The sequence below is a fragment of the Cydia amplana genome, chromosome 18, assembly GCF_948474715.1.
Source record: "Cydia amplana chromosome 18, ilCydAmpl1.1, whole genome shotgun sequence".
Classification (NCBI taxonomy): domain Eukaryota; kingdom Metazoa; phylum Arthropoda; class Insecta; order Lepidoptera; family Tortricidae; genus Cydia; species Cydia amplana.
The window spans coordinates 308,384-325,618 of NC_086086.1; the positions used below are offsets into that span (position 1 = coordinate 308,384).

General features: G+C 41.8%; 1 protein-coding gene across 1 annotated transcript in view; it reads left to right on the top strand.

Moving 5' to 3' along the window:
* The window catches only part of LOC134656283 (importin-11), a 50,439-nt gene extending 34,316 nt beyond the window's left edge, over positions 1-16,123 (top strand). The window contains exons 15-19 of the mRNA XM_063511802.1: positions 4,261-4,354; positions 5,440-5,569; positions 8,239-8,368; positions 13,532-13,721; positions 15,962-16,123. Coding sequence (XP_063367872.1) covers positions 4,261-4,354; positions 5,440-5,569; positions 8,239-8,368; positions 13,532-13,721; positions 15,962-16,066 — 649 coding nt within the window. The 3' untranslated portion in view covers positions 16,067-16,123. The remainder of the gene's footprint in view (positions 1-4,260; positions 4,355-5,439; positions 5,570-8,238; positions 8,369-13,531; positions 13,722-15,961) is intronic.
* Positions 16,124-17,235: the final 1,112 nt, after the last annotated feature.

The window sequence follows — 17,235 nt, forward strand, 5'->3', positions numbered from 1 at the left end:
CGATATGCACAAATACTCACACTTACACTGTACGATTGTTTCCGACGTACGTAAATACTTCTCCGTAAATATATTCTTTGTTGTGACCTGGGTCCCGGCAGAAAATCAGTGCTTTGCTCGAAAGAGCGAAGCGTATCACTGAGCCGTGACCCTTTTGTCCTGCTGCAACGCACACAGTTTGTACCTACCTACCTACTTTTATTAAATTTTACTTTTGTACCTACTCATTTCTATGTTATTATGTGTTCCGTTCCACGTCTGAGATCTTCATTGAGAGCGTAACGCCTCCGTTGACCGATAGATGCCGCTAGCGTCTATGTAGTCGCTCCGCCGCCTCGCCGTGACGTAGTTCCGCTTCCCTTTCCTGCAAACAGACGCCCGCCCCCCGCCACTCGCCGCCGCTATGTCATTGTTTCGTCGACCGTCCTGACCGATGGTCCGCAAATTTTTTTTTGCGAACATTTTTGCAGCATGGCGCTTTAAAAAATTTCCGATCCAAATTTTGTTCGATTAAATAGCGAGATATAGCCAGAGATCGCCACTACTAGTCTTTTGGCGGTCTCGGGATCGATCTTCCAACGGTGCTTTTCGATTCTACCCACTTTTTTCTTGCTAAATTATCTTTTACATGCCATGCTGCTAAAATCGTTACCGTTAACTCGCATTTTCGAGAGTGAAGTAGGAAGTGCGTCAACAAGTCGTTTCAAGTGTCGTTTGTTACAACGCGTGGTAACGTAAGTCGACGCCTCTCGCGTCACGCGCCGGCGCCTCTGCCGCCACGATGGCGCATCTCGCGTCACGCGCCGGCGCCTCCCGAGATGTCGGTGGCTGCCGCCACGATGGCGCCTCTCGCGTCACGCGCCGGCGCCTCCTGAGCTGGCGGTGGCTACCGCCACGATGGCGCTTCTCGCGTCACGCGCCGGCGCCTCCCGAGCTGTTGGTGGCTGCCGCCACGATGGCGCCACCCGAGCTGGCGGTGGCTGCCGCCACGATGGCGCCTCTCGCGTCACGCGCCGGCGCCTCCCGAGCTGGCGATGGCTGCCGCCACGATGGCGCCTCTCGCGTTACGCGCCGGCGCCTCCCGAGCTGGCGATGGCTGCCGCCACGATGGCGCCTCTCGCGTTACGCGCCGGCGCCTCCCGAGCTGGCGGTGGCTGCCGCCACGATGGCGCCGCCCACCTCACGCACCGGCACCGAGCGGCGGCGGTTGCCATGATAGCGCCGGCAATTACGTCGATGCTGCAAGTACGACGCTGTCGTCCTTTGCAATGGCACCCATGTTCTGTTCGTAAGAAAACTTACCTGCTGCCGTTCCCAATGATATCGCCAGCGGCCGTGTCGATGCAGCCCGCCAAGCCGACGCCGGCCGGGCGCCACGCCGCCTCCGTCCGGCGCCACGTGTACCACGGTACCAGTTTTCCCTGTCCACATGGCCCCATTGAGGTACGCAGGCGCTTATAGCTATGGTGCAACAGCACGAGCAGACCGCTAAACTCTTGCTTTCGGTTAAGGATCCCTCCGTCGCCAAGGCGACGGCAGACAAGGTCCCGTGTGCTCCGCTCAAAACCGAGGTTGAAGGCATTGAAAAGGTTTGCAGTGTTCACATAATTATCTCTCTCCTTGCCCGCGCTCTCCAGCTTAAGTTCCGTCTTACAAAGACAAACTCGTTCGCCAAGCCCCTAATAAACAAAATGGGACAAATAAACCCGCTGCGCCTGAACGAGCTTGTGTTTCCGGTGCCAAGAGAAAGGGGCCAGGAGGACTCCAGCAGTTTCCATCTGTCTGTCTTCGACTTTATCGAAACAGTTTTGTTAAGCAAAGCGCCAAAATCGATTTTAGACTTGATTTCATCAGTGCGATTTCCTTAAAAGCATGCTACCATGCTCCTATACAAGTTTGACTGAAGGTTTTTCGTTTTCTCAACATACAGACCTGCCTTGCTGCCGAGTTTCTCACAGAAACTATACTCGATGCCTCCTGTTCAGTCTCAAATTCGCGAACGTTAGTTTATGGAGATTGCACCGTCGTAGTCCTCACCTTATACCTGTAGTCCGTTAATAATGGTAGACAATGTACGAAGTGAGGCCCTTCAAGTGGAGAGTAATCGTTAACGGGCCGCACCTGCAGCGCTGACGACAGGAGTGTACTACAAACATACAACCGTTACTACGGTTGTCGAAAAAACTGCTGATGCCAGCAGATCGTCTATAGTTCGCGCTGGTTCCTTGCTACTTACCAGGTCGGTATAACCCCCAAAGGCGACGGTTTATCAAAAAGTCACTGCGTCCCCCGAGTGGCAGCTGCGCCCAGAAGCCGCCGAGACTATCTTCGCCTGATAGGCGCCTTGTTGGCCGGCCTCTCCGCTTTCGAGAGCCCTCGCACTGTACCACGGTATGTCTTAATCGACTCTTTGAAGTGCTACCACGACGCGTTTGGCAGCTGCCGGTGATACGACTTGGCATGGATATCTCCACCTCCCAGGCTAGTCTGTTTACTGTGACGGCGTGATGAGGAGAGCTTTCTCGCAGCTGTGGTAAGCTTGCAATTTACTGGCGGTCCTAGTGAACACAACGTCAGACCACCATCCCTTACAAGTCAACGACCTTAAGAATCGAGGCGTAGCTCCTGTCAGATAGGACTCTCCAACACCGAGCCGGCGATAACCGGGTATTTCCGGTTCCGGTACTGGTTGTCTAGAAAACCAGTACCGGGGAGCACTCCCTAGATCGTCCCCTTGTCGAGGTCGCTGTACGCCCACAATGTAGAAATGATCTTCATGGTGCATCAAAAATGAGATCGACTGCCAGGTACCTCTAATACCCAGTGAAGTAGCAAGCTATCTCAGACATCTATTTCTATTCTCCATGTTAGCTTTCAGAATGATACTTGTTCAGAAGCCTGTAACAAGTGCTGTATGTGAACCACTATCGGACACTATGCCTTCTTCCATCGTCATTAATAGCGAGACCAGCGCCTCCCAAACCACCAGCTTGGGACGCGAGAAATCTTATTCAAATTACTTGCCCTAACTTGAATAATCCTACAACGTACCTATATAGAAGAGCTGCCGCACCTTTACTGTTAGCATCAGGCCGCAGGGTCAATGACCTTACCCTACTACACTGTAGCCCAGGCAATTACACAGATAACTTTGACGCTATTATTTTGTGTCCGAAATTCGGTTCTAAACCAGATAACGTGTCTCACCGACTGGACTCTCTAGAAGCTTCGGAATAAAGTATAGACCCAGTAGGTAGTCTGGGTACGTCAACTTGTGAGAATTACACAAAATGTTAGGGACACTGCGCTTATTTCCTTCAGACACAGTAGTCTCATCCAATCCGGCCTCGCCTACGATTGCTTTCGATCCATGATGTACTTAATCACTAAATTAGCTGGAAAACTATCCAATTACTTAGCGATATTTTGGCTTAAGTTAATTGGGAACATGACTCTTTCTTTAGACGATCCTATCGCCGAGATTCTGCGGATCGGATGCGATTTCGAATGAGAAATCTCTCAAACCAGTTTAACGTCAGATTCGAACCTGGGATTACAGTTTAAATTCTCAATTTCCTGTAATGCATCATTATAACGAGTTATTGATTTCATGGGTTGCAGTAAGGCGTATATATATTTATTCTTTCTCTGAGTTATATGACAGTAGGTGTAGCCCTAACGCTTGCGCGCCCGCTGACTCGCCACCAGGAGATAATAAACAGGTCTCAATGAAGATCTCAGACGTGGAACGGAACACATAATATAAAAATTTTACCTTCCAATAAAATTATTATTATGTTTCCTTCCACGTCTGAGATCTGAGTAATGCCTTCCTGGCAGGCTACTAGGCTACTTTTATACCGACGGTACTTCTCCTCAACAATGACATAGCGGCGGCGAGTGGCGGGGGGCGGGCGTCTGTTTGCAGGAAAGGGAAGCGGAACTACGTCACGGCGAGGCGGCGGAGCGACTACATAGACGCTAGCGGCATCTATCGGTCACCGGAGGCGTTACGCTCTCAATGAAGATCTCAGACGTGGAAGGAAACATAATAATAATTTTATTGGAAGGTAAAATTTTTATATTGTGTGTCATTGCAGCTGTGAAATAAATGATTTATCTATCTATCTATCTTATTTTTTTTTAATTTTTATCTGAAATCTAAGATACTGAGAATACGACCTATATACATACTGAGAATACGACAGGAATTATTGATATGCTGATGTGTTTGTGAAGTAATAAAAGGAAATATTTCAGCTGGCTAGACCTGGATGACCTGCCGCTCGTGCTGTCAGTGGAGCTGTGCCTGATGTCGCGCGTCATTCTGCTCTCCACCGATCTCTTTTACAAGGTAACACAATCCAATTGACATCCTTTTCTGGAATTATACTTTTACTAACTGTTTTAACAATTAAAATTTGATTAATATATGAGTTATGTTTTTTCCTCGCAAAACGTCGTATGAGGGCGTGTTTTTTTTTGTTGTCCCCTACACTTTTTTTTCAAATTTGGGATTTTTTATGTTATTTCTACTCAGAATCACGAGCTCTTTCTATCCTAATAGGAGAAAAAAAGTGTCCTAAGGTTTTTATTTCCATTACGTCACCATTTCTCATAGACTTTGTATGGCGGTCGCGCAAGGGAAAGATCGAAAAATGTATGGAAATTTTGGGACACTTTTTTTCTCCTATTAGGATAGACGGAGCTCGTGATTCTGAGTAGAAGTAACATAAAAAATCCCAAGTTTGAAAAAAAGTGTAGGGGACAACAAAAAAAAAAAACGCTCATGAAACACGTGTGCTTTGGTCATTACACACATAGACTTTCTTATTGCACAATATCGCATCGAGTGTAATGACCAACGAAGCACACTTGCATCATAATCAGAGATCGGACAAATTTGCGACATTGCTCGCAATAATGTGGACATGACTCCAAAATTGATTAAATAATTAATCATTTAATTAATTTCTGTTTAATTTTGATTCCTAATCAATAAAAAACACAAAGATTTCTTATAATGTAAATTTATTAAAGAAATTAATCAGTATGTTTTCCAAATTTTCTGTAGGTACTCATTTTTTATATCAATAATATATTTAAGTGCTATTTATTGACGAGGGAACAAAATTAAATCTCAAGTAAAAAATTTATTAAAATAATTAAATGATTAATTATTTAATCAATTTTGGAGTCATGTCCACATTATTAAATAAATAAATAAATAAATAAATATTGGGGGACATCTTACACAGATCAACCTAGCCCCAAACTAAGCAAAGCTTGTACTATGGGTACTAGGCGACGATATACATACTTATATAGATAAATACATACTTATATACATAGAAAACATCCATGACTCCGGAACAAATATTATTGCGAGTAATGTCGCAAATTTGTCCGATCTCTGATCATAATGTTGTGATTTACCAGGCGATAGAAGACGCAGCGGCCACCATGCCCGAGTACGAGTCGGACCCCACGAAGGTTCTGGATAAGATAGTCCACGTGTGGACCGAGAAGATGAACCTGGTCACGCAGGTGGAACGGTGGAAGGTCGCTGGTAGGTGCAGGCCACAGACAATCCAACCTCTAGACATAGCATAGTCGCGCTACCCCCTCTGCCACACATACGGTAGCGTTACTCCATCTTCGAGTCAATCCCGTGCCGTAATTGGTCCGTGTCTTTGAACGGACCAATCACGGCACGGGATTCGCTCACCTCGTCCCCCCGCACCCCCGTATTTTTGGCAGCATCGGTTTCATGAAAGAATTGGCCTAAGCTCAGTCTAGAGGTTGGATTGTCAGTGGTTCAGGCTAACTACAGATTTATGTTTTAGTGGATGGCATGTTTTTAGGGTTCCGTACCCAAAGGGTAAAAACGGGACCCTATTACTAAGACTCCGCTGTCCGTCCGTCCGTCCGTCTGTCACCAGGCTGTATCTCACGAACCGTGATAGCTAGACAGTTGAAAATTTCACAGATGATGTATTTCTGTTGCCGCTATAACAACAAATACTAAAAACAGAATAAAATAAAGATTTAAGTGGGGCTCCCATACAGCAAACGTGATTTTTGACCGAAGTTAAGCAACGTCGGGCGGGGTCAGTACTTGGATGGGTGACCGTTTTTTTGCTGTTTTTTTTTGCTTGTTTTGCTCTATTTTTTGTTGATGGTGCGGAACCCTCCGTGCGCGAGTCCGACTCGCACTTGGCCGGTTTTTTTTTAAACAACTCCATCATTTCTCGACCGATTCTGAATATTATTTTTTTGATTGAATGTATACAGATACAGATTGGTCTCATTTTTGTCAAAACCTAGTTCAGATGAAGGGATCCGTGAGGAATCGAGGGAACTCCTCAAATCTTAAAGGTATACGTATACTGATTTTTGTATTTTCATCAACAAATCATCAGCATTTCTATTTCAAAAAAAGCGGCCAAGTGCGAATCGGACTCGCCCATGAAGGGTTCCGTATTTAGGCGATTTATGACGTATAAAAAAAAAACTACTTACTAGATCTCGTTCAAACCAATTTTCGGTGGAAGTTTACATGGTAATGTACATCATATATATTTTTTAGTTTTATCATTCTCTTATTTTAGAAGTTACAGGGGGGGGGGGGGGACACATTTTGCCATTTTGGAAGTGTCTCTCGCGCAAACTATTCAGTTTAGAAATAATGATATTAGAAACCTCAATATCATTTTTGAAGACCTATCCATAGATACCCCACACGTATGGGTTTGATGAAAAAAAAATATTTGAGTTTCAGTTCGAAGTATGGGGAACCCCAAAAATTTATTGTTTTTTTTCTATTTTTGTGTGAAAATCTTAATGCGGTTTACAGAATACATCTACTTACCAAGTTTCAACAGTATAGTTCTTATAGTTTCGGAGAAAAGTGGCTGTGACATACGGACGGACAGACAGACGGACAGACGGACAGACAGACAGACATGACGAATCTATAAGGGTTCCGTTTTTTGCCATTTGGCTACGGAACCCTAAAAATGGAACTCTTCAACGACGCATAGGTTACGTTTGGCAATTTGTTTTCTTCGCTATGTTTGCTAAGCGAGTTAGATTTTTAAGCCACATTTTTGTCAAGCTCGAGTTTGATGATGGTTTCTATGAGGACTCAATTCCTGAACTCCTGAACTCTTATTGGAACTCCTTTACGACAATAGTACATTACGATACAAGTGCGGAAAGTAGGAAATTCGCAACTCGCGTCGATTTAAAACACTATCCGGTCGCGTTTTAATTTATCACCACTCGTTGCGGATTTCCTATTCGCACGTGTATCGTTCAACGTTTTACAGTACGTATGTCCCTTTAAATCTTCGACATAGGTACAGGTGAACCAGGATCTATTGAGGGTGCGCCATGTTGCGGAATTTCACTGGAACTAATTTATTCATACTACACTGAATTGTCACCCTATACATGAGAATAACAGCGCCCTCTTGACAATTATCATATATTACTGGTCAGGCTATACGGATATGTACTGTAAAAGATATTTAAAAATTTTGATGCATACTATAATAGGGATGTTGACAATTTTTTGGAACTGGTTTCATTTTGTAGATAGACACGTAATAATTACAGAAAAAAATATTAAAAAAATATATTCATTAATTTTGAATAAGAAAACATGTATAATAAGTTTCGTGTTTAAATTTCGCGCCTAAACGCTCCAAACTGTCACGTGACCTTGATGACGTAACGGCGTTTTAAACAAACTGCTGTCAGTAATTTTTTTAAATTCTTTATATGGCAACTGACAATTTTTTTTAAAGCCTTAACACACTACCGCATCGGACAGCGACCTTCTTTCTCGCTCTAACTTATAGCTGCGTCCCTAACGCACCACCTTACACACTATCGATTCGTGCGCCGCACCGCACCAAGATCGCGTTTCGGTACGATAATCTGTAGACACTTAGGCAGGTTTTATAACTTGTCTTTGGTGATTCCACTGTGATTACGTCACGCGCTCCGATTGGCGTTTGCAGTCACGTGATACTGGGCATTATTTTAAATACTTTGATTATTTTTAATTAATTTATTACAGATATTTACACTTGCAAAATATGATTTTCCGCGTTCTAATATTCCCTGCTATGGTAAAAACATAACATATTATATATTCGCGATTCATGTCAACATCCCTATTGTTATTTGATGTGCTTGTGCAGTATTTTTCTAAGATGATGTTGTTGTTAGGTCTCGGTTTGGCGGCCCTGTTGACAACCCAAAACGCAGTGGTGTTGGGCCGCGCGCCGGCGCTGTTGCTCAACCTCGCCGAGGTGTTGAACGACGTCATGAAGACGGACGAGGCGGGCGTGCATCAAGAGTGAGTGCTTACCGTTGTTAATAATAGCAGGGATGTTGCGAACATCCGCATCCGCATCCGCATCCGCAACCGCGGAACTTCCGCATTATTTTCAACATCCGCATCTGCATCCGCATCCGCATGAAATCGATGCGGAGCTTATGCGGATGCGGATGTCAAACAAATCGGTACAGGAACGTCTTAGCGGCGGCGTAAGTGCTAGGTAATTTCGTCATTACCTATAACGAAATCGTCTAGATCCAGAAAAGTCGGCCAAGTTACTGTTTATTAAAATATAACGCACCTATATTCTTGCTCAAATACTAAACGTTTCGTTTTTTTTAAAATGATACTAAAAATGTAATATTTGACGTTTTATAAGTACCTAATCTTGACATCCGCATCCGCGGATGTGAGCCTTTAAATATCTGCATCCGCATCCGCATCCGCGGATGTCAAAAAATCTGCATCCGCAACATCCCTGATTAATAGTACAATATTGTCGAGGTTCGGAAGTAGCTACTTGCAGGCTGAGGATTCGTTTTAAACGGACGACCTTGGGAGTCCGTTTAATTGAATCCGAAGCCGGCAAGTAGCCTTCCAGCCGAGTCATATATAGTGCTTTTCTCAAAAATGGTGCAAGAAATAGAAGTATTTTACAGAACTTACAGAAGCAACGTTCTAATTTTCCATTAATTTTCACAGAAAAAAATACAACCATTAAAAAAATTAGCTTGCCGCCTTAAAAAAAAAAAGAAGTGTATTTTTCTGCTGAAAATACGCCAATCTATTTGAGACACCTAAATAGTCGCGGTACCAACATTAAGCCTGTAACAGACTATCGCACCGCACCGCGACCTTGGAGCGTCGCACCCATAAGTGAGAGCGAGAAAGAGATATCTGTTTCTCGCTCTCACTTAGGGGTGCGACGGTAGGCTTTATAATAATAAGTCCTGATCATCTGTTTGGCTGTTTAAGGGACCTATGCCTTCATTTGATATGGCCATTTAAAGTTTTAAAAAGTTTGGAACTCGTTAAATAATGGAATTTGTATGTGACATTGCAGTCCCGAAATCGAGACTGCAATGTTTTTAACTTTTTAATTTTTCGAATGACCATAAACTACGCACTTCGCGACCTATTTTGTAACCGGCAACGTCGACTTTGCCGTCCATTTTTGAGAAAAGATTCATTGACGGCAAAGTGCGTATAGTTTAGGAAACAAGTGACCGTCAAAAATATTTTTTGATATACTTTTATTGATGACTTTATCACCTTTACATGTCTAAAACTGCTTCTCGAGATCTTTCTAATGAGCTTAAATTCAATGTGTCTATGTTATTCCATTGAAGAGTTCCTTTGGCTATATTCCGACTGCATCATCAGATCAGCTCCATGTTAGCATAATGTGGCATTGTCATCGGAAATATGGAAGTATACCAAATTTCAGCTCAATCAGACACTGGGAAGTGGTTTAAGTTTAAGTTACAAGATTTGAAGCACATATATGTAGATATATACAGAGAATATACGCGGTGAAGCTAAATAAAAGTATGGTAAAAAACGTTTTTGTGTTTGATAGCTGAAAAAGATGGCATTGTACGGTGCTATATGAGCGAATCAAGTTTTTGATTAGCCCAAACAGTGGCGTAACTAGGGGGGTGCTGGGGGGGGCACGTGCCCCGGGCGCCGTCCAAGGGGGGGCGCCAAAATGGGCAAAAGACCTCCCATAGAAAATGGACCAGCCAAAATATAGGAAACAGTCAAATTTTTTTTTCGCGACTTAGGGGTTGGTCTCATAGTAAAAATTGCTCAGTATAATCCCAAAACCTCCCTAGCAACGGAAATGCAGTTATTTTTTAGCCACCCTGTATACAGGTTGGTCCAAACCTTGACGTCCAAAAAATTTTTTTAGAATCCTCGTCGTTGGTTATCAGAATATATGTATACCCCATGTATTTATGCCTTCTAATAATTGTTCGTGGTATTTGCACTGATGACATGAAATAGCGATGCGGAAGTGACCCCATAAAATAATAGTAGAAATAACAAAAGAGAATTTTTGTAATGAATTACTAATTTGGAAGCTTTCCACCTCAGTTCCTTTGACCGGCGACTCTGACAAATGATGACTATTAAGTATCACTTTTTTGACCTTTTAAAAAAACGTAGGGTCTAGCAGTTCGGTTTAAAGATCTTTATTTTCTCAAAAGAATAACAATAATTCACTTACTTGAGAAAATTCAGTTTCTAAAATAACCAAAAGTCCTTGAAATCGCTTGTATTTTTTAATTATTTAGGTAAGGGTAACATCTAAGCTTGACATGCTTGAACGTAAAAGTTTGTCTTTTTTTCCCAACTCAGCCAAGTGAGGATGCTGATTTCTTTTAGCAACTGCACCGTTTGTGAAGGATCATGTTACAAAAAGAAATATTCAAAAGCGGCCAAGTGCGAGTCGGACTCGCCCATGAAGGGTTCCGTATTTAGGCGATTTATGACGTATTAAATATATATTTTTTTTAGTTTTATCATTCTGTTATTTTAGAAGTTACAGGGGGGGGGGGGTACACACACATTTTACCACTTTGGAAGTGTCTCTCGCGCAAACTATTCAGTTTAGAAAAAAATGATATTAGAAACCTCAATATCATTTTTGAAGACCTATCCATAGATACCCCACACGTATAGGTTTGATGAAAAAAAAAATTTGAGTTTCAGTTCTAAGTATAGGGAACCCCAAAAATGTATTGTTTTTTTTTCTATTTTTGTGTGAAAATCTTAATGCGGTTCACAGAATACATCTACTTACCAAGTTTCAACAGTATAGTTCTTATAGTTTCGGAGAAAAGTGACTGTGACATACACGGACAGACAGACAGACAGACATGACGAATCTATAAGGGTTCCGTTTTTTGCCATTTGGCTACGGAACCCTAAAAAAGTTCAATAGTTTTTTTAAATAAATAATTGCTTCACCCCGAAATTTCTCAACAAAAGTTAAAAGTAATAAAAATAAAAATCATAATTCGAAAACTACGAAAAGTCGGCTAACATACATATTCTGGTAGCCCACAGCGTGAGGAATCTAAAAAAAATTTTTGGGCGGCAAGGTTTGGACCAATCTGTACCTATAACACATGCCGTGCCAACATCGCTCGTTCTGTGATACTAGAATGCCGTGAAAAACCTGTGTCAGGTATTGAGAGCATTCTATCCAGTTTCGGTGTGGGATCGGGAGAATTTAGTCCAATTCAATCCCACCAAGGCTCAATTTTGCGCGTTTATCGCTAAGAAAACCCCATTTTTCAAGGCACAACCCTTCCCATCAGGGAGTATTGGGAGCCTCGGTGTTGACATCTTCATCAGTGACGTCTAATAATTTCGTAGCCACCTTGCTGGGTAGGCTGCGCTCGTATCCAAAAAACTTGGTGTGCTCAATAAAGGGAGGCGATACTTTACTCTGGGGTAGACAGATCCATAGGCGTACCCACGGTGGGGTAAGGTGGGGCAGTTGTCCCACCCTGGTCTCTGACCATAAGCTAAGAATCTCTGTTTCAACCGTACCCTGTTACAACGTCCCCAGCCTCCCCTACTTCTGCCCCACCCCTTAAAAAATGCTGCGTACGACCATGGACAGATCCCATAATTATAATGAGTACTGCTGTCACCTTTGGGCAGGAGCACCTAGATGCCACCTTGGTTCCTTCAAATCATTCCAAAGGCGCGCTATGAATAGTCTACGATCCCAAACTTACAAGCGATATTGAATCTTCAAGTCTAAGGAGATCTCCAAAAAAGAAGTGTATAAGTTTTAAAATGGTCGGAAACGCGCATGTAACGCCCCTGGAGTGTAGACGTCCATAGGATGCGGTGACCGCTTACCATCAGGTAAGTCGTAAGCTTGTTAGCCACCGATGGACTAAAGAAACACTTATTTGTCTAAATCAAAAATAAACTTTAATAAGTAAAACGTAGGTAAACCTTTCGTTAGTTCATTTCGTTTGGGGGGGGGGGGGGGGGCGCAAATTTGGTGCCTGCCCCGGGCGCCATATCCTCTGGCTACGCCACTGAGCCCAAATCTCAAAATTGGTCCGCAACTTTTAAACTTTGTTGTAAAATGTCACTTTTAAATAATGGTTTTTCTATGTTTTAGTTTATGGGGCGTGATAAACATTAAGGTCCCAAGGGCCCTAACTATTTAACCTAATAAACAGAAATTATGTATATTAGGAGTCCGATTATCGGGAATTCCAGAGATATTCGAGTCGCGTTAGAAAACTGTCGGTTAAAAAGTTGATTCGGTCGTAATTCGTGAATCGTAATTTTTTGGCGATTATGGAGTCGTTTCACAACGTACTTCATTGAACTTAATATATATTCAGGAGGTATATTTTCGTCGGGACGAACGTCGTAATGTAGGCTTTATACTTCGTTTTTTTTAGTATTAGAAAAAAGGTAAACAATCTTTATGTGTTGTAGTCACAGACAATCCAACCTCTAGACATAGCATAGTCGCGCTACCCCCTCTGCCACACATACGGTAGCGTTACTCCATCTTCGAGTCAATCCCGTGCCGTGATCGGTCCGTGTGTTTGAACGGACCAATCACGGCACGGGATTCGCTCACCTCGTCCCCCCGCATCCCCGTATTTTTGACAGCATCGGTTTCATGAAATAATTGGCCTAAGCTCAGTCTAGAGCAGGGATGTTGCGGATGCCGATTTTTCGACATCCGCGGATGCGGATGCGGATTTTTAAAGGCTCACATCCGCGGATGCGGATGCGGATGTCAAGATAGTATCATAAAAAACGTCAAATATTACATTTTAGTAATTTTTATTTCGAAAAACCGGCCAAGTGCGAGTCGGAGTCGCGTTCCAAGGGTTCCGTAAATTAAGTCCCACTCACGCTTGACTGCTCATTTCTAATAGGTTTTTTGGTTAATGACTAAATTACCTAGCAGTCTAGCACTTACGCCGATGCTAAGACGTTCCTGTACCGACCTGTTGCACATCCGCATCGATTTTATGCGGATGCGGATGTTGAAAATAATGCGGAAGTTCCGCGGTTGCGGATGCGGATGCGGATATTCGCAACATCCCTGGTCTAGAGGTTGGATTGTCAGTGAGTTGTAGTCCACTTGTATTCGTAGACGGCTAGTGACTGCTATATGTGTCCCCGCAGTAGCCTGGTGTGCGCGGCGGGGTCGCGGCCCGCGTCGCCCCTGGAGGGGCGGGGGGGCGCGGCGCGGTGGGGGGCGGGGGCGGGCGCGGGGGCGGGGGGCGCCGACACGCCGCACGAGCTGCGGCGCCGCGCGCTCGCCGCCACGCATCCCGCGCACGCGCTGGATCTGCGCGCCGTCACACATCATCAGGTACCGAGCCCCGAGAGGTATCCACCCGTATCTATACTCTATCCACGTTAACGAACTAGTATAGCGTTCTCTCTTTTGCACTTTTGTATGCAGATGAAAGGGACAAAAAAGGGCAGGGGGCGTAAACAATGGCACCTCGCTGTCCGGCACGGCTTACATGCCGTCGCTTTGATTATTTATTTTTATAAATTTCTTATGCTTATAATATTTATTTTATACTCTATTTAGTTAAATTTTATTAACCAACTGCATGTTTATGATCAATTCCTTTGCCTGCAAAAAAAAAACGAAATACTATAAATGATTCAAAGTTATTGTTATCATAACAATTAGTGAGCATTTGTGACCAGGTAGAGAAAATACCATGCAAAGGTTGGCTGTTTTGCAATTTGGAGTTTCATTGTCTTAATGAATCTTAGAAAAAATACCATGGAACAGTTGATAGCGGAGGCTATGGATTACGGGAGACAATACAAAGGAGATCAATTAGACACGTCCGCACCGTACAATAGACAGAGTTGACTATCATGTAAACTCACCCGTTGCACATGCATCGCCCTTATCGCTGACCAATCACGTGCAGTCTGAGTTTTCTGGTACTAGCTCGTTAACGTGGATAGAGTATCTAGTACTACTCTAGTGGTCTGCGCACCCTCTCCTCCCCGCCCGACCCTCTGGAGAGTCGCGGGGTGTGAGGTAGACCCGTGCGGTAAACCTTTCCGCGCATTATTAGCCGGCGGCGACAACCCGGGGTTAAGCGGTTAAACCGTTAACCCAGTGTCAAATTGTACTGGCAACCATGGTAACTCCAGGTTTAACAGGTTAACCCCGGGTTAGTGGAATGGTGCAAGTGGCGCTTATATTCCTAAGTCCCGTCGGGGCCGCTGGCGGAAAAAAGGAGTACAGTGAAACTTGGTTAATTGACACCTGGATAAATGCAAAACCTCAATAATTGCTACCAAAGGTCCGGTCCCGGTCCCTTGAGACCAGAAGGCCTCTATAATTGAAATTTTGGAACCTCTATAATTGCAATTTAGATTTAATTGCTTTTCGGAATTTTGCCTCTGTAATTGACCACATTGCAACTAAGACCTCTATAACTACTCTATTTACTGTGCTAAAAAAAATCCATTTTTTTAGCTCTTCTCATTACCTCTATTATTGAAACGAGTCTTACTTATTACCTCTGTAACTGAAAGAATAGAACTTGTAGAGAGCAGAAACAATATTTTAATAGCAATGATAATTTTATTTTAAATCTTCATCCGGAAATTAATTTATTTATTGGCTATCTATTACAGAGTGTAGTAGATGAAATAATTTTGATTAAATCAAAAACATAGTATGCTTTTTACATTATATTTGTAGAGAGCAGAAACAATATTTTAATAGCAATGATAATTTTATTTTAAATCTTCATCCAGAAATTAATTTATTTATTGGCTATCTATTACAGAGTGTAGTAGATGAAATAATTTTGATTAAATCAAAAACATAGTATGCTTTTTACATTCCAATTAAACTTTCTTCTACAATTCGAGAGATTTTTTTTAAATCCCAAATGACTATAAGAAAATAAAGTAGTGATTAATGTAGTGTAAAAGTGCAAATTACATAATATATAGACCAGAAACTCAGAATGTAAGCTTGTAAATCTTTCAATTGTTATTTGCACCTCCATAAAAGCAATTTGTCAGAACGCAACCTCTATTAATGAGAACCTCTATAATTGACACAACGATTTTTTGAACCTCGTTAATATTAGCACGACCTGCTTAATTGAAAAACCTGGTTAATTGACAAAAAAATGCCGGTCCCTTGAGATTGCAATTATCCAGGTTTCACTGTATAAACTTTTTCGAGCAGACTCACAATGATGACATGTTATATTTATGTACCATACGAGACACACGCCATAAACTCCAATATTGACCTACAACATGTATCATGTGAACTTAACCTTTTTTTTTAGGAAACAAACAGTCACATACAAATATGTTTAAACTTGTAGATATACAATAAGACCTATAGTATATAAGGTATTAAGTATAAAATAATGATATAAGTAATAAGTAGAAAGAAACAGGGCAAGTTCGGTTACGCCTATTAATAGGAAGATACACACAAGTAACAATTGGACATCTTATATTTATATACCATACGAAACACATGCCATAAGCTCCAATATTTACCTCCGGCATGTATCATGTGAACTTAACCTGACCAACTATCATTCCCAGTTGGAGACCCTCAAAGCCCAAGTGGGTCCGGAGACCTTCGACCGAATCCTGCAGTCCACCGACAAGGAGACCCTGCAACAGATCAGGGAATACATACCTATTTGAATATATCTCATCTAAGAAAAGGTAAGGCCTTTAAATCACCGCTCGAGTTATAGTCAAAAATTCAAAATCGTTCATTAACCGCAACCGATAACATTTCTACTAGGTCCTACATATTTATTTATTACGTACGTCTATTTTTGACCTCCGCCTCCCTTTAAAATGTCTTACGTAATAAATCGATGGTACCTTACCTAGAGTGGAACAATCTGTTTAAAGTAATCTTTGGCTGATAAATATTTGTGGACGGAATTCCACGACATAATAATATGTATGTTATCTGACTGTTAACATAACACAACATCAAGTTTTGCAGTTTTTTTCTATTTGACGTGAAATTGTCTTCCTATGATAAAAACTTATGTTATCACTTGTCAGTGTATAAGTATCGCTTAATTTAGGAGAATTTTTGTAATAATTTGTCTCATGAAAGTCACGAACTTTGCAGAATGCGAACGGTGATTGAAAAGTGCCTAAACAAGTCATTTACGTTGAGTCTTATATTATTTCATTAAATTTAAAAGTTATTATAATTCTAGCATGTTCGATCGAAAGTACGTACTGTTATTATGCCAGGTATGTATTTTATAAGATGCGACACAATATTATTTCATTATTTGAAACCGATTATCGTTTTTAAGATGTACATTTTGTATAACTATATTTGTTATTTGTTTCGTTATTTTTAAAGAAACAAGTATTTTCTATACAGATATAGACTGACGATAAAACATGTTTTTTGTTAAAAACTACCCTACATTATTTGTTATTTTTAAAATTACGTTATAATAAATAATACTGAACATGTATATGATTGTGATATACTTACAATTTCCTATAATAGCTTTAAAAATATAGGAGGAATGGCATTCTGTACAAGTCATTTGTAAGGACCGCTGATTTAATAGTTAATATAAGTATAGTAAAAATTACGAGTTGTGTATTCAAATGGTGTACAGAATGCCAAGCTAGTTGTAGAAAAATATGAATAATGCACATGACTAATAAAACTGAAATGCAGCTATAATCGAAGTAAATTATCTTTAAAAGTTCGTGTAAAGGAAGGTTTTTAATAAGAGCCTATTTTGCTCTTATCTGCTCCTATCTATCTTAAGAGTTTGTTTATATTCAACAATGAGCCTGGTTGGATATTCGAGCATTTGAAACGTAAT